The 17,276-nt window shown below is 51.4% G+C and overlaps 8 protein-coding genes across 8 annotated transcripts; 6 read left to right on the top strand and 2 right to left on the bottom strand.

The window, feature by feature from the left end:
* Positions 1-357: 357 nt before the first annotated feature.
* AA0111_g1808 (hypothetical protein) lies at positions 358-1,470 on the top strand (the record flags this gene model as incomplete). Its single annotated transcript, XM_028647508.1, has 1 exon — positions 358-1,470. The coding sequence occupies one exon, from the start codon at positions 358-360 to the stop codon at positions 1,468-1,470; it is 1,113 nt and encodes a 370-aa protein (XP_028510447.1).
* Positions 1,471-2,078: 608 nt separating this feature from the next.
* On the top strand, positions 2,079-3,017 carry AA0111_g1807 (hypothetical protein; the record flags this gene model as incomplete). Its single annotated transcript, XM_028647507.1, has 3 exons — positions 2,079-2,436; positions 2,484-2,640; positions 2,699-3,017. The coding sequence occupies 3 exons, from the start codon at positions 2,079-2,081 to the stop codon at positions 3,015-3,017; spliced, it is 834 nt and encodes a 277-aa protein (XP_028510444.1).
* A 456-nt stretch (positions 3,018-3,473) lies between these two features.
* On the top strand, positions 3,474-5,798 carry AA0111_g1806 (putative exo-1,4-beta-xylosidase; the record flags this gene model as incomplete). The annotated part of the gene is made up of 2 exons (XM_028647506.1): positions 3,474-3,667; positions 3,716-5,798. 2 exons carry the CDS (start codon positions 3,474-3,476, stop codon positions 5,796-5,798), a joined length of 2,277 nt encoding a protein of 758 aa, XP_028510445.1.
* Positions 5,799-6,828: 1,030 nt separating this feature from the next.
* On the top strand, positions 6,829-8,569 carry AA0111_g1805 (hypothetical protein; the record flags this gene model as incomplete). Its single annotated transcript, XM_028647505.1, has 3 exons — positions 6,829-7,262; positions 7,320-7,628; positions 7,675-8,569. The coding sequence occupies 3 exons, from the start codon at positions 6,829-6,831 to the stop codon at positions 8,567-8,569; spliced, it is 1,638 nt and encodes a 545-aa protein (XP_028510442.1).
* Positions 8,570-8,841: 272 nt separating this feature from the next.
* AA0111_g1804 (Beta-mannosidase B) lies at positions 8,842-11,472 on the top strand (the record flags this gene model as incomplete). The annotated part of the gene is made up of 1 exon (XM_028647504.1): positions 8,842-11,472. The coding sequence occupies one exon, from the start codon at positions 8,842-8,844 to the stop codon at positions 11,470-11,472; it is 2,631 nt and encodes an 876-aa protein (XP_028510443.1).
* A 42-nt stretch (positions 11,473-11,514) lies between these two features.
* On the bottom strand, positions 11,515-13,120 carry AA0111_g1803 (hypothetical protein; the record flags this gene model as incomplete). Its single annotated transcript, XM_028647503.1, has 5 exons — positions 11,515-11,716; positions 11,774-12,090; positions 12,141-12,749; positions 12,797-12,907; positions 12,962-13,120. 5 exons carry the CDS (start codon positions 13,118-13,120, stop codon positions 11,515-11,517), a joined length of 1,398 nt encoding a protein of 465 aa, XP_028510440.1.
* Positions 13,121-13,819: 699 nt separating this feature from the next.
* Positions 13,820-15,835, bottom strand: AA0111_g1802 (hypothetical protein; the record flags this gene model as incomplete). The annotated part of the gene is made up of 1 exon (XM_028647502.1): positions 13,820-15,835. One exon carries the CDS (start codon positions 15,833-15,835, stop codon positions 13,820-13,822), a length of 2,016 nt encoding a protein of 671 aa, XP_028510441.1.
* Positions 15,836-16,331: 496 nt separating this feature from the next.
* AA0111_g1801 (hypothetical protein) lies at positions 16,332-16,963 on the top strand (the record flags this gene model as incomplete). Its single annotated transcript, XM_028647501.1, has 2 exons — positions 16,332-16,391; positions 16,442-16,963. The coding sequence occupies 2 exons, from the start codon at positions 16,332-16,334 to the stop codon at positions 16,961-16,963; spliced, it is 582 nt and encodes a 193-aa protein (XP_028510438.1).
* Positions 16,964-17,276: the final 313 nt, after the last annotated feature.

Here is a 17,276-nt window from a genome sequence, read left to right as displayed (position 1 = left end):
CAAAGTTTCCTTGATATTCCACTCAGTGTGGGGCTTGTCGACCTGCGGAATTGTGGCTAACCAACAATGTACTAGACGGTCGGGGTACCCAATATTCATAAAGCGATCCTCGCCCAATGCGTCCCGCAAGTTGGCTATAACATCAACATCACCTTCATTAGTCTCAGATACATCAGCAGAAATGGCCGCCTTTCGCTTCCTCGACCTTCCCCGCGAAGTCCGCGACAAAATCTACGGGGTTTTTCTATGTACTTTCCCACAGCCCGATACTGTCACGGATGATATGAACACCCTAGAGCACTTCAGCCCGAGAATTTACGCGTCAACAAGCAAGTGTACTCCGAAGGCTACAACGTCATGATCAAGGTTAACCGCTTTGTGCTCGTGACTTGCAATGGCGGTCTGCATTCTTCGCATATACTCATGCAGAACGACGTACCTTTTCTAGCCATCGGCTATGGACCTGGAACCTCCCCCAGTGATCCTGCGACCAGGGATTTCCGGGGTTATGCCATACATGTCACCATAGGGAACAGCAAGGATGATTGGCAACGGTATCTAGCACCTTCACAGTTCGTGATGCCATGTAACATTATCATGCTTTTTCGAGACCTTGAACTCATACGCCAAGCTATCATGCGAGGAGATGATCTCCTGGAGGATGGCATAGACGTTGTGCTGATAAGCATTGAGCTTGGGCCGGCCGCTATAGTTCCACTGTATCAAACAGAAGCCCCAACGACATACTTCTCCTCCACTAAAGTACAAAAGGAGCTACTGGAACCCTTCCGCCGAAGAATCCGTGACGGATCAAACGTCGACATTAGTGGCATAGTCGACGAATCCCTGGTTCAGTCAGCCCTAAAGGACCTTGCACGAGACAAATTTGACGACCTCGACGACTTGATCGAGTCATGGAGAGCGCGTGTGGCACAAGGTACAAAATTGTGCGAGCGAGGACACCCTGATGGTATGGCGCATTGGCTCAAAGTCATTAAGGAAATCATGATAGCGGTCGATGGGCCCATGTGGACCCGCGTCGTTGAAAAAGGCGGCTCTCCGTTCGTAGGAAAGGTCGCAGAGCTTTACTACACCACTAACTTCCACATCGTGGCTTATTTCCTCCTGCGGCTCGAAGAAGGAGGTCGCGATGCCATAGCTAGCATCCGATATGCATACGAGAACGTGAAACGTGGTGAGGAGGCAGAATACTGGGGAATTGAGCACTCATGGAAACTATCCCCGGCACAACATATGGACAAGATATTCTATTATGCAAAGTTCTGTAGGTTATGGGGAGTGCCGACCCTGATTCCGGCGGCAGTCCACTGGATCGATCAACTGGTTCATTTGTTCCCGAGCAACCCCGAATTTCTGGACGAAAAACGGAAGATTGAAGCATGGAAGCGGAGTGCAGGTCCCGTCGGCGAGAGTGTCTTCAACGCTATGATGAACGGGCTTGAACTATAACACGTTCAAGCGCGTGCACTATTTCGTCAAGACAGATGACTCTAGCCGTAATTCGAAATACGTTCTACACATCGGTGTAAATGTAGAAAAAGAACTAACGGCTTTGAGAGTAGAAACAAGAGGCGCTCGTTATTGATGTCATTCGCGGCCTATTGCCTCTTCTCTGCCTAGCGTCACGTTGCCTAGTCCGCGGAACGTAATGCTTCGCACCGCTTGTCAACGCTTGATCTGCCGTCTTTCCTACCGTCCACCAATTAGCGCATCCCAAGCTCTCGGGTTCAATCGGACATAATTCTACAACCCGTGTCTGGCCTGGACGTCGCAGCTAATGTGGAGATGGATGCGGAGAAATCTGGGGTTCAGTCGCCAGAGACCGGCAACATGCCTCGGTTCGATCGAGAGATGACGACGACCAGATGTGGATGCCTGAGCCGTGTGCCGTTTCACGCCTCTACGAAGGCTATCTTGGTACTGCATTATAGCCATCATGCCGCCTTCTGTGAAGACACGATTACGCGCTCCTGTTCCTCTTCCACAACCCCCTTCGACTATTTATCGTCGCACCCGCAACTCCACCATCATCGACATCAAAAGCGCCACCTCTCATCATGTCTGATACTGTCAAGATTGATCACGAAATGACCGAGCACAATGGCATGCCAATCGCAGGCAACGGTTCGCCATTGAGCCGTCAGGTCACTGTAGCTCTGTCCCCCGAGCAGTATGAGCGCCTCTTTTTCCAGCCATCTGCTCCGCGCCGTGGAGATCTCGCGAAACGTTTTGCCAACCCAACATTGCTCGGTCTCATTGGCTTTTTGGTTCCATATACTTCGACCATATTGATTCTCTGTGGCTTCCAGGGAGCAGTTGCTCCACAAAGCTTGGTCGGTCTCAGCGCCGACTACTATTTCTTCGGTGCCTTGGCCATGAATGTCGCTGGCATCGCTGAATTTATTCTCGGCAACAGTATGTAAACCGTGTTCTGCTACTTATCTGATGCTGATCTGTATCAGCGTTTCCCATGGCAGTTTTTCTCATATACGGAAGTCATTGGGGTAGTCTGGCGTACCAGCAGGATCCCATACACCAAACCACTTCTGCATTCGGAGAATTGGGAGGCGCGAATGGTGCAGCCTATAACGCATCCCAGGGCTTCCACAACGTCTCAATGTAAGCAAGGCCATCCAGTCCATATGCGCATGATGTCCGGTATCTAATCGTCATGCAGGGTACTCGCTAGCTTTGTCTTCTTGATAGGAACGCTCCGTGTCAACCTCTTCTTTACCGCCACATTCTTTGGTCTCGTCATGCTCTTCGCTTTTATCGCCGCCGCCGACTTTTCCGTCGCATCAGCCACAACAGAAGCCGATGTTGAACATATCAACACGTTGCTGAAATGCGCGGGAGGTTTTGGCTTTCTGGGCTTAATATCTGGCTGGTACCTTGCAATTATTACCGCTTGCGAAGCCGTGGGAATTCCATGCCCACTTCCCGTGTTCGACTTGAGCAGCAAAGTCTTCCCAAATAATAAGCCCCAGGAAGGCTAAAGCAGCTAAGCACCGGTCGCAATGCTTTCAACCGTTGGTATCCATACGGGAACGAGCTGTGCCGCTGTTAGCTACCCGCTGTTGCGCTACTTAGGCGTCGTGGTTACAATAAAACAGTCGCTTAGAGTCAACCGAGGCACTACGGGTGATGCAATATTACATGCGCATCGTGTTTTGTTGGACCCGGTGGCTGAATATCGCCTATTCTCACGGGTCGATCGTGGAGCAACACCATGCAGATCTGGGGCTCGTACACGCGGGGTAGCTTGGTCAATTATTATTACGCTCTCATGTAAAGTTAGAGTAGAGCATGGCCGGGTTCTATTCCGGCTTAATTCAGTACCTTGGCAACATGATGATTATTGGAAATGGTACGGCTGGGAAGTCATAAAGGGTCGGGAATCTCAAAAAGTTGTACCTGTATCGTCTAGCAACAGAAGTTCACCCGTCGTAGCCATGGTGCATTCAGCCTCATCCATCCTTCTGTTCGGTGCTGCGTTATTGTCGACCACCTACGCGATAGGTCCTGACTGTGTTAATGGCCCACTGAAAGACAATAAGATTTGCGATGTCAATGCTCCACCAACCGAGAGGGCAGCCGCTCTGGTCGCAGCTATGGAGACGGCGGAGAAGCTCGATAACTTGATGAGGTAGACGCTCACTACGAGTTTCAAAGATCACCAAGCTAATAGATGCAGCAAATCCAAGGGCGCTGCTCGACTCGGTCTTCCAGCTTACAACTGGTGGGGAGAAGCATTGCACGGTGTAGCTGGGGCTCCGGGTATCAACTTCACCAAACCCTTCACAAATGCCACCTCTTTCCCCATGCCATTGCTCATGTCGGCTGCCTTTGACGATGACCTTATTCATCAGGTCGCCAATGTCATCGGAAATGAAGCACGTGCGTTCGGCAACGGTGGTGTGGCTCCCGTGGACTTTTGGACTCCCGACATCAACCCATTCCGCGATCCTCGTTGGGGCCGTGGTTCAGAAACACCCGGAGAAGACATACTGAGAATCAAGGGCTATACAAAGAGCCTACTGGCAGGACTAGAAGGTGACCAGGCACAACGAAAGATCATTGCGACATGCAAGCACTACGTTGGCTACGATATGGAGGCCTGGGGCGGCACCGATCGCCACCACTTCGACGCCAAGATCTCGATGCAAGATCTAGCAGAATACTATATGCCTCCGTTCCAGCAATGTGCACGGGACTCAAAAGTCGGATCATTCATGTGTTCTTACAATGCTGTCAACGGTGTCCCCACATGCGCGGATACATATGTTCTCCAGACCATTCTGCGCGACCACTGGAATTGGACGGAGAGCAACAACTACATCACCAGCGACTGCGAGGCCGTCGCCGATATCTCTGAGAACCACAACTACACCAAAACGCTTGCTGAGGGCACTGCAGTGGCATTCAACGCTGGCATGGATAACAGCTGCGAGTACTCAGGATCTTCCGATATTCCTGGAGCTTGGAGTCAAGGACTTATGAACATCTCCACTGTAGACAGAGCTCTTACGCGTCAATATGAAGGACTCGTCCGCGCCGGATACTTTGATGGTGCTGGAGCTGTATACGCAGACCTAGGCATCAACGATGTCAATACGCCGGAAGCACAGCGACTCTCTCTGCAGGTTGCATCCGAAGGCCTGGTTATGCTCAAGAACGATGATACGCTTCCACTTCCGCTTTCCAACGGATCCAATGTCGCCATGATCGGGTTCTGGGCTAACGACTCTTCGAAACTGTCTGGTATCTACAGCGGCCCTGCTCCTTACCTGCGTACGCCAGTATGGGCTGGTACGCAGCTCGGTCTGAACATGTCCGTTGCCACAGGTCCTGTTCTACAAAACTCCAGCGCTCGGGACAACTGGACGACGAATGCGCTCAATGCAGCGCAAGGCTCCGATTACATCATCTACTTCGGTGGGCTAGATACTTCAGCAGCGGCAGAGGGCTTCGACCGTACGAGCATCAGCTGGCCCAGCGCACAAGTCGAACTCATCACCAAGTTGGCTAAGCTCGGCAAGCCTCTTGTCGTCGTTGTGCTGGGAGACATGGTCGATAACTCGCCCCTCCTGTCCATGGAAGGTGTCAACTCAGTAATCTGGGCCAACTGGCCGGGTCAAGACGGTGGTTCAGCGGTCATGCAAGTCATCTCTGGTGCACATGCAGTCGCGGGCCGTCTACCAATCACGCAATATCCTGCTAGTTACACAGAACTCTCCATGTTGGATATGAACCTGCGCCCGGACGCCGACAGCCCCGGTCGAACCTACCGCTGGTACAACCAATCCGTACAGCCGTTTGGCTTTGGCTTGCACTACACGACGTTTGCAGCGAACTTCAGCAGTAGCCAAGGTCTTACTTACAACATCCAGGAACTGATGAGTAACTGCACGCAAAAGTACACAGATCTATGCGACGTTCCACCGCTAGAAGTTGCGGTTACGAACAAAGGTAACCGAACCTCCGACTTCGTCGCTCTAACGTTCATCAAGGGTGAAGCTGGGCCGAAGCCCTACCCACTCAAGACTCTGGTTTCTTACGCACGAATGAGAGACATCTCCGGTGGTCAGACAAAGATGGGGTCACTCGCTCTCACGCTCGGAACGTTGGCACGAGTTGACCAGATGGGTAACACGGTTGTATATCCAGGAGAGTACACGTTGCTGATTGATGAGCCCACACAGGCAGAGCTCAAACTGACTATTACGGGTGAGGAGACAGTGCTGGACAAGTGGCCGCAGCCGCCAGCGGCTACTTAGATCACTCTGAGAAGCTCTCAATAGCAGAAGCTTATACGACAGCCTTTCTTTCCTGATCATCATGTAGCTCTTGATCGCTCTTTGTGAGCCTGAGATGGAATGAACAATTTCGATTGAAACGAATGAATATGTCTATTATTACAATTACACCTCTACGACAGTAGTCCTGCGGATGTGGACATGTAAAAGTAAGGGGCTAACAAGCGACTTTATGTAAGGAAGCTTTGCAGATCGTACAAGTGCCACTGAAACCTCACAACAGCCCTATTTCGAAAGCACGTCAAGCACCATTTACTTTTTAGTCTTCGTGCCCACCGATGCGTCATAGCCACTCGTCGAAGAGCCCTGTTTAGGACTTATATCATTGCGCGCTCTTCTCCAGCGTCGACTTCTGCAATTAGCAATGCGATGGGGAAATAAGTTGTTGCAGTCAAGGGCTACGTGATGGGTACTAGACCCAGTAGCAGCTGTAACTGGTATCGCTACGATCGCATGAACGACGTGTGTTCGAGTGGAGCTGACGTCCCAACGGCTTCGCTCTTGGATGCGTCTGCATGCTTGCTCAATTCGATATTGTCCGCTTGCGGAGGAAGTGTTCTCGCGGCCTCTTTTGACATGACGCCGAGGCTAGCGGATCGCGCTGGTACAAGTGCGGACAAGGCTGGCGGCGCGAAGTTCAGCGGGGTATGGCTTCCGTCCCCGGCTCAGGACGCCCAGAGCTTCTTCACGGGCAAACGCCCGACCTTCTCCTCACCCAAGCCCGAAGTACAATCCCACCATCCCTGGACATCTCGTATGTCTGTCGATCGCTACTTCGTATTTTAGCGCTATATCAGACGATGCAGGCCAAGAGGTGGGACTTGATGCATCGCGACCAATTTCTCCGTCGCCCGGTTCATGGCGAGGGGAACTCTGTTTGCTGTGAGGTCATCGAGCGTGCAGCAAAACGACCACCGGATATTAAGCTCGTCGTGGTACCATGAATATGAGTATGCTCGTTGAATGCTTTTTGCAGTGAAGTCTCGTCACGATGGCTACCACACTTATCCTTTCGGCATGCCTCGCCCTGCAAGCTGCAGCCAGAACGGTCAGATCACCCACACCTCCTATGGGATGGAACTCATACAATACCTGGAACTGTTTGCCCTCTGAAGATAAAATTAAAACAAGTGCACAAGGACTCATCGACCTCGGACTTGACAAGGCTGGCTACAATTTCGTAACAGTCGACTGTGGCTGGCCCTCTGAAGACCGCGATGCTGAGGGTAAACTTCAATGGAATGAAACTCTCTTTCCGTCGGGCGGTAAAGCGCTTGGTGACTTCATCCATGGTCTGGGGTTGGATTTCGGTCTTTACTCTGGCGCTGGGTACCTGCAATGTGGATCAGAAACGCTGCCTGCGAGTCTGGGATTTGAGCAGCTAGACGCTGAAAGCTTTGCTGAGTGGGGAGGAGATAGCTTGAAGTATGACCCAGTAGAACGATTCCAGTTGAAATTGCGCACCTTGCTAACAACGCGAAGGTATGATAACTGCTATTCTACCTCCAATACCACCATGGTCGACTCTAGCTCTGCTGAGTCGCAGTCTCCGGCACGCTTCCAACACATGGCAGCCGAATTGGAAGCCGTAGATCGCGACATTCACTACTACGTTTGCCAGTGGGGGATCGGCACTGATGTTGGAGACTGGGCTGCTGAGATTGGCAACACATGGCGAATTAGCAATGACATCTACAATGCGTGGCGCAGCATCTGGCGCATCACGAACCAAGTCGTACCGTACTTTCGGCACACGACTGTTGGTGCGTTTGCAGATATGGATATGTTGATGTAAGTAAAGCTCCGTACACTCATAGTTCCTTGCTAACAATCCAAGCGTCGGTCTCAATGCCCTATCAGAAGAGGAAGAGCGTTTTCACTTCGGGATGTGGGCGATCAATAAGTCGCCTCTCATCATTGGCGCGGCACTCGACCCTGAGCGCATTAGTCAGAGCTCTCTGGCCATCATGGAAAACAAAGAAGTCATTGCCATCAATCAAGATGCCCTTGCTCAGCAGGCAATGTTGGTCCGTCGCGACACCGAAGAAGAGTGGGACATATGGATGGGGAAGCTCTCGGGATCAAGAATGGTACTAGGAGTCGCGAACTGGAAGAATGACTCGCAAAGCGTAGACTTCGACCTTGCATCACTAGGTATAGCTTCGGCCGATGCGCGCGATGTTTGGGCCGCGAAGGACGTTAGTGCTTTGTCTGGCTCCCAGACGGTAGATCTGGCTGGGCATGAACTGCGACTATGGATTCTATCCAACATTGTCGAAGCTGCTCCGCTCCAATCAGGCTCTTATAACTCTGCCACTAACGCTTCTCTCTCTGGACCAGCGCACGTATCCTTGTGTGCGAGCGGAACATGTCTTCCCGCGGGCTCAAAGATAGAGTACATCGATCGTAGCAGCAGCGTTGTCTTCTCCAACGTCAGCGCTCCGTCCGCTGGTAGAAACCTCGTAGGGGTTGACTTCGTTAACTATGAGTACGCCTTTACCACTGCTTGGGAATGGGGCGACAATACACGAAACATGACGATCGCGGTCAATGGTGCCGAGGCAAAAAGATGGGCCTTCCCACTCTCTGGCGGCGACTGGCAGGAAAGTCTGCGACTTCATATCGAGGTTGATGGGTTCGTTGAAGGCACAGAGAACATGGTCGAGTTCAGAGGCTATGGAGACTCATTTGCACCAGATCTTGTGGGTTTTGAGATTCTGAGCAGCGCATAGACTACAGTTCGTGGACAATCAGCTTCAATGCAGTCTGTTGGTAGTACCAGTATGCCATTCGCACAATAACACCATGTTTGTCTCACTTGAAACTGCTCTATGGCGTGCCGATCGTATGACTGTGCTTATCTATGCGTCTACAGGGCGAAAGCGTGGGGACCCCGCACGCATCTACCCGATTAGCAACTGCGATCGCGGGTTAAAAGTCGCCGAACCTTCGTCATTCAACTCTTACAACGCACAACCCTACTCCTAGCTCACAAAAGACAATTATGACGCTAGTCCCGCATACCTCAACTCTGCTAAAGACGGGCTGGACCTTCAAGCAAGGCGATCGCTCTTCTACTCACGCGTATTTACCTGCCCGCGATGTACCGACTGAAATCTACCGCGACCTTCTCAAGAACGAAAAGATCGCAGACCCTTTCAACGATCTCAACGAGCTTGCAGTACAATGGGTTGGCGACGAGACATGGACGTACCGCACCATCTTCGCTGCGCCTTCCGAATACGGGACTGCAAACACAGTCACCAGACTTCGTTTCCAAGGTCTGGATACCTTTGCTTCTGTCTATTTGAATGGGCATAAGGTCCTAGAGTCTGACAACATGTTTGTCGAGCATGAGGTCGACGTCTCAGGCAGACTTGAGTTGGACGAGAACGTCTTAGAAATCGTTTTCGAGTCAGCGCGCAAAAAGGGTCGCGAGCTAGTGGAACAGCACAAAGAGCACCGCTTCATCGTACATCAAACGGAAATCTCAAGAGGGCCTGTTCGCAAAGCGCAATTCCATTGGGGATGGGACTGGGGTCCTGTCCTCATGGCATGCGGTCCTTGGAAGCCGGTTTCGATTGAGACATGGTCCTGCCAGCTTTCAAGCCCAGGGGTGCAGTATGAGCTGTCGCAAAATTTGAAATCGGCGGAGGTCAAAGTTAAGGTCGGTTGGGAAGGTGTTGTCGCTGCTATAGGTTTCACAATCCTCAAAAAGGACAGTCTCGAAGCTGTGGCAGAACAAAAGGTTGACGTCAGCACCGATGATCAGTCGGGCCTCGCAGAAGCTACCATGGCCATCAATGACATTGAGCTGTGGTGGCCGCGAGGCCATGGTCAACAATCTCTCTACACCATCAAGATTCAGGCCTTTGCACCGGACCATCCGTCTCCGATTCATGACATCTCTCAAAAGTTTGGCTTTCGCCGCGCCGAACTAATCACAGAGCCAGATTCGTACGGTACGTCGTTTTATTTCCGTATCAACGACATCGATATCTTTTGTGGAGGTTCATGCTGGATACCCGGCGACGCGTTTCTCACGCGCCCTTCTCCAAGGGATTCCCGTGCTTGGGCCAAGCTCTGTGCTGATGGCAACCAAACCATGCTCAGGGTCTGGGGAGGTGGCATTTACGAAGACGATGAACTATACAATGCCGCTGACGAATACGGTGTATTGATATGGCAGGATTTCATGTTCGCGTGTGCAAACTATCCAGCCTACCCGGAGTACTTGAAGAGTGTGGAACTGGAAGCGACACAAAATGTCAGACGTTTGAGAAACCATCCAAGTGTAGTGATATGGGCGGGCAACAACGAAGATTACCAGATCGTGGAGCGATACGGGCTGCAGTATGACCCTGAAGATAAGGATCCAGACTCTTGGCTCAAGACCGACTTTCCAGCACGGTACATCTACGAATATCTTCTCCCAAACGTGGTGAAACAAGAATGTTCAAATGTACTGTATCACCCTAGTTCACCATTCGGAAACGGCAAGTCCACCGTCTTGAAAGTTGACCCTACAATTGGCGATATTCATCAGTGGAACGTTTGGCACGGTACTATGGAGCCCTATCAGCGATTGCCTGATCTGGGCGGACGATTTGTCTCTGAGTTCGGAATGGAGGCATATCCCCACGTATCTACTCTCGAATCATGCATCACCCGTAAAGAAGACCTCTACCCAGGCTCGATGGTGATGGACTTTCACAACAAAGCCATCGGTCATGAGCGACGGCTCATCAGCTACCTCGCTGAGAATTTCCGTATCAGGTACGATTTGGAGAACTTCGCTCATCTCACCCAGGTCATGCAATCAGATGCATTGACGTGGGCTTACAAGTCCTGGCGCCGTCAATGGAATACGCCTGGCGATCGCAAGTGCGGAGGTGTATTGGTATGGCAACTAAACGATTGCTGGCAGACTATGTCCTGGTCTGTTACAGACATTCATGGCGTCCCTAAACCAGCCTTCTACGCAATCAAGCGTACGATGCGTCCTATCACTATTGGTGTGCAGCGCAAATACCAAAGCTGGACTATGCGACCAGCTGATGAACTGTGGCAGCGCGACACAGGACATATCGACATGCGAAAGTTATGGCAGGATGTCGAACACGATGTCTGGATTTCCAATAGTACCCTGCAAGAGGTTGAGGGTGTTGTGACCGTACGCTATATCTCCATCAAGACAGGCGAGGAAGTTGGCACGAGGGCTTCTGCCACAGTACAGGTCGCGGCCAATGGAACAACTAACGTCTTGGTTGACCATGTCGCCCAAATCAACCACGTACAAAATTTGAATGAGCCTTTTGATTCATCGAAAGCCGATCCATTCGTCATCCATGCGACGTTGACTATCAATGGCGAGTATGCTGCCAGCGATATCGCCTGGCCAGAACCAATCAAGTATCTGTCTTTTAGCGATCCAGGTGTGCAGTTGCGCTACTCGGAAGACAAGAAGACTATTTCTGTCTCTGCTGCGAAGCCAGTCAAGGGCTTCGTCTTCGCCGAGAATCCACGTTCGCATCTAAGTGATAACGGGTTCGACCTAGTGCCTGGGGAAACGAGAGATGTCCAAGTGGAAGGTTTCCCAGCAACTGCTTTGACATGGAGATATATTGAAATGTAGCGAGGCATACCTGCCTCTTTGCGTGTTGTCTTAAGTAGTTAGTTACGCTGCACCCCAAATTCCATCCTTAGAGTCGCTTTCTTCATCTTCTGAATCCGCGGGTCTTTCTCCAACTTTCCAGAAAGCTGTCGGCCCAGCAGGACCATGTAAGTCGAAGTCCTTGTCGAACCAAGTTCCCACAACACCGCGTGAACAGCGCAGCCCGCCAACCTGAATGCCATCACTGCGCCACCTCTCCTCACCGCTGTCGCAACGTCAGTAATACTCTGTCCAGGTCACAAGCAGTGTACTTTGTACTTACCCTTGGAATACCGAGATGGTCTCCCAGCGCACTTCACCCTCCTGTGTCAACCGAACAGTACCGCGGATACCAGAGTTGGCATTAGGATCCCAGAGAGCATCTACGGACTTGGCTACACCCTTGAAGTGCACAACTGGCAAGGTAGGGTTATCGAAGGGCCCTGGTGCTGTGACGTCTGTGACACGCAGATCCATGACGATATGTCTAATAGCTTCATCGGTATCGAGTGCACCGCGCGGCTCGTCGGAGGGTACTTTCATCGCATCAGAGCTGAAATTGTAATTGTACAAGTCATTGTAGTCGAGAAAGCAGACGATCTAGATGTAATTAGAGAAATGGTTGGACTCCTAGTTGGGCGAGAACCTACACGCGCCCAAATGCCTTCTGCTCCGTACGGGTCCTTCATCCTGAGCGGAATGTCTGGTTGCTGTATGAGTGCCGTATAGTTCGATACTTCGTGGCCTATACGACCATTCGCTACTGGAATAACGCCATCAAGGGGACCGAACCATGGCGGTCGCAGACGATTTGAGACAGCATGAGCGCAGAAGCAGGAGTTATGTCCGATGACTATCATGATGCTTTCGATCATCTCCCAGTCTACTCGCCAGGTTCCATCATTGCGGAAAGGACCCCACTCGTTTTTATCGGTATAGTTCCGTAGGTCGTACACTCGCGATCTGGCTAATGTATTCATCGATAGATCAATCTTTCCGGCGTTGGATGGAGGGAAGCCGAACAGACTGTGTAGTCTTGCGCTCAACTGTCGACTTTCTTCGTCCTCGGCTGATTTCCGTTTTGCTGACCTAGTGCGACCAAAGATCGAAGAACGGCACAGAAAGGCGTTATGGTTCTGTTCGATATGTTGAAACAAGTCTGTCACGAATCGTTGGTTGCGAGTGATGCCGTACTCATCCCGCGCCATAGTGGCTATAAGTTCACTGACAGTGGTTGCAACGAATGTAAACTCGTCTTTCTAATGATTCTTAGCAGTTTTCGACGATAACACCAGTTTGGGTATACCTTGAGATCATTGTTGGCTGACTCCAGCACCTTTTGACACCTCACCACTCTCTGCAATGCTCCTACCCATTCCGGCTCGGGATCGGTCGGTCTTCGCCTTCGAGGGTCGTCCTGTCACAACGTCAAAATCTATGACTCGCCATACCAGCAGATAGCCAACCATACAAAATGCTTGAGGTACAGGGTCTTGTAGAGCGGTTTGTTCTTCTTGAGGAACTCATTGAAACCTTTGCTGGTTTGCGCACATGCAGCAAGATCAGCAGGATGTAGTTCCTCCAAGATCCTGATCAGCACGTCGTAACACAGGTCCAATAATTCAGTCATAGCTGCTCTTGCGAGGTATAGACCGTCGAAAGCAGTTGTATATCAGGCTGCTGAGCGGAGACAAATAAGGGTCCAAGTGGTGACGATGTGGGGTTCGGAGATAGAGGCCTAAATCCGAGTGTCTGGCTGGCACGACTTTAACGGTCTTTGGCCCACCGGTACTCTACGCTTCTAACAACTCCTAGATAAATGCATGTACAATAGGAAAGATGTTTGTGTATCGCGTAAGAAGTCGCCGCCCTAGACGACAAACTGAGCAAACGTCACATCGGCCATTAGCGCGTCTTTTAGTCAGCAGGGCAGTTGTGCCGAAGTCCACCAGCTTCTACGACTTTTTTACTATCGTGTTACGCATCACAACCGCGCATTGCATCAACGTTGATTCGAGCGATATCCTTCGCTATTTGCGCTGCCAAAAGATTCATTACGGGCGCTCGGCCAGCTCTCGTTGCTGCTCATACGAACAACCGGAGCCTTCTCGCGTTGGCTTGATGTTGAAATGCGCGCTAAGACGCGAACCCGCCCGGGATTGTGATTAGCAAGCCAACCAACGCACAGGCCTTCAACACAAGCTGCCCTTATCTTTACCTCACCTGCTCTGCTTGCAAGCTCAACGATGGCAATGGTAGAAAGGCACGATGCAGAGAAGACTTGATTGAACTTGAAAACAATGCATTTGGGGTATCGAGCTAAAAGAAATTACCACTCTAAACGGTCGTCGCACGTCAATCTTACGTCCCACCGGTCATCTCCCTTCCATACTTCGCCACCCTTGTTGGTCTTTGCAACTATCCGCCTGAGATCGCTAATCATTCCACCAGGTCCTGAAGCAAATACTTCAGTGCCTCCTCGTACGGTGCCAGCAACAAAGTCTGTCACGAGAGCGTCAAGGTCAGGTCTGGCCTGGATGTGGTTAAGACCCAGTTCCGACTTTGACACACCGTGAACAGACAAGGCTGAAGATGCATCAGCGGACGAAGAGTCGGAGCTTGAGGCAGGGTTGATCTCCTTGGAGCATTCGTTGGGCGCTGCCTTCTCTGAAACAGTAAGATCAAGGTTGGCTTCTTCCGCGGCGCGGGTAACGTAAATGTGAATACCAGTTCGCAGGTTTCGGCATTTTCGCTTGAGGGTAGAGAGTTCAGGGCCAACCCAGTCAATATCGCTTCTTCGGCGTATACTCCAGATGAGCGTCATGTGGCGATCAGGCGACTGTGAGCTTGAAGCGAGGTCGAGTAGCACGGGAAGAACGTATGCGATACCAGTACCACCAGCGATGCACAGAATGTTGGAGCTGGAAGCGAGGCCACGCATGGTACGCTCGCCGTAGGGTCCAGTCATGACTACGTTGAGACGAGCATCAGCCATCAAGCTCTCATGAGACTCTTGGTGGCTCGCCATATTGGCAATGCGCTTCATAGAAAGGTCTGCGATCTTTTTTGTTTCACCACCGCGGGCGCGGAAGATATAAGAATGCCTCTGAGCGTCAGCACCGAAAACCGGACGGCTGATTGGAGTGAATGGATGAGATTGCCAGATGGAGCTTTCGGGGAACGTGAGGTAGAAGTGCTGACCGACAGCCCAGGCATCCTGAGGGTGGTCAAAATCTAAACGAACTACATCGCCATTGACATCGTCCTTGAAAAGCGCAATGTTCGCAGAAGCAGCACGGAAACCCATGTGTCCGGATGGCAAAAAGTTGTAGTGGAGCAGAGCTGTCCTAGCAAGCCTGATGGCGCGATCAATGCCCCAAACGAGAAGTCCTGGTAGAAGGAAGACCTTCAGTTGCTCCCAGTGACCCCAGCAGGCGCCTATGTACACCATGGCGAGAACGTAGTGAGCCTTGCGGAAGAATTCGTAGCCCGTGATTCGGATGGCCCATGGGGTAGAAAGCAGGACAAGAATAGTCAAGAGGATCATCGCGACTAGTCCCCAGATCATGTACTCTTGGACGATCCATTCCGCACCGACAGTTGGTTGGGGCTGGTACAGGCGAATCTCAATGACACACCAGCCAATAGTATGAAGAGCTGATTGGGCGAAAATGATGTATCCAAGCCAACGATGGAGGAAGTTGAAACTCTGATATGGCAGACCAGTTACCAGGGACAGAATAGACTCGCGCGTCGAAAGCATGACGGAGAGAGGTGTAAGAGCATATGCGATGACACCAACACGGTCTGACCACGGTCCGAGACTGCTACGTGTGTTGTAGACGCCGGGCATCTTCTTGACAGGCGTAATCCATTTCTTGTAAACGATGCCAATGAACGAGAAAAGAGTCAGGTAACCAGTCAAGACTACCAGAGTGAGGACCTGTGTGCGTGTCACACGTCCAAAGATCGGTCGGGCTGCGTCGGGCAGGAGATATTGTCGTGCGTATGATGGAATCGCTCGTTGGAGTCGCTCGAATGCGCTGCGTCTTTGTGGTATTCCTTCTCCTGCTTCTGCTGGTAATTGCACGCCTGATGGCTGCGAGCGCGCGAAATGTCGGCCGACGCCCCACACCAAGAGGATCGCGCCAATGGTCGCCCATATGATTCCGGTGTAATACATGCCAATGTCATGGCTGCGATAGACAACGTCGAGGTATTCGCAAGAACCAGGGTCGCTGGTGCAAGGTACAAGGCGATCTGCGTAACCCCAATGCGGCTCGACAGCGCTCGCCTCAGAGTAATTCTGGATGTGGACACGCGGGACGAGCATTTTGGAGTCCATGGTCGATAAGTCGCTGGTTAGCAGACAAAACGACTGGGCAAAAGATTTAATAGACAATGCGTGCTACATGTCTCGAATCGGTGCGCGGACCGCATATCTATATGAACTACCGCAGGCGAACTGTAACACACCGGAAACATGGTGAGCACGTTTCGTAAAAAGATGGGCCAAGGATTCGAGAAGTGGGCTGCGAAGCTTAGGCGGGTCTTTAAGCGGCTCCCGCACTCTTGGATCGATTGAAGAGGCTAGTGCGAGAGTGTTTGAGCAAGTTCCCCCATAATTTCCGGCGAGTTTGCCGGCATGCCTGCGCGGGCCAGACTGCAGTGAGACGGTAACTCGATCCTACATATCTATGTCGCGGTATCTATAGCCGCAGGGTCCAGTTTGACGGTTGTTATATCACTTTTTGACATACCCTCTTCCACGGTTCAGTTCCTGGCAGACGTCGCTCCAAACTTTACAAACCAACCTCGGAACACGAACAACACCGCCCATCATGCACGGAATGTCAGGAATGTCCGGAATGTCCTCCGGTAACAGCACCTGCGTCACAGAGGTCCGCAATTCACATCGCCGCGATATAACATCATCACTGACGTTTCTTAGATGCTGTGGAACTGGCGTGTAGTAGACGCATGCTTCCTCTCCGAATCATGGCACGTGACCAACAACGCCATGATGGCCGCAAGCTGCATCGGCGCCGCTCTCCTAGTCGTTACTCTTGAATTCCTGCGACGAGTCAGCACCGAATACGATGCCTTCCTCCTCCGCCAATTCCAACGACAACTCAACGCACAACAAGCTGCGCTCGCCGCTGCCACGCCCGCCAACTGCTGCGATGGCCCCACCTCGACTCTCGGAACACAACACGCCACCTTCCGCGCCTCGGCACTACAACAACTTGTTCGCGCCTCGTTGCATGGCTTAATTCTCGGTCTCGCGTACATCATCATGTTGTTGGTTATGCACTTCAATGGATACATCTTCATCTCGATCATACTAGGAGCTGTTTTAGGCAAGTTCTTGTGCGACTGGATGGTGGTTAGGATACCGTATGGCCAGGTCAGCGAGAAAGATGACAGACGCTCTTCAATCGAGGCAGCAGGGCCGACCGGTTGTTGTGCGTAGATGGTGTTGGATGGAGCGACTGCGGTGAATTTTGAACGATTAGATACCCTATTATGACTGCGATATTGCGAATGAATTTAGTCTTGACCTTGTACTGTGGCATTTGAGTAAGAAGGCGACATTTCCATTTTACAAATGATGGCAACCCGGCAACCCAGCAACCTTGAATTGCAAAATGTTGTGACAAGCCAGCATGTGCTTGTTCGCAACAGCAAGCAGATAACTATTCCTGCGGGAAGAACGTAGATCGCTCTTGAAAGTATGCCAACAGCCAGGTAACAGCACAGCTACAATGTCAACTCGACCAATCGGA

This window comes from Alternaria arborescens, assembly GCF_004154835.1.
Source record: "Alternaria arborescens strain FERA 675 chromosome Unknown contig_3, whole genome shotgun sequence".
NCBI lineage: Eukaryota > Fungi > Ascomycota > Dothideomycetes > Pleosporales > Pleosporaceae > Alternaria > Alternaria arborescens.
The sequence above is the reverse complement of the archived record's forward strand: the minus strand, read 5'-3'. Positions and strand labels throughout refer to the sequence as shown.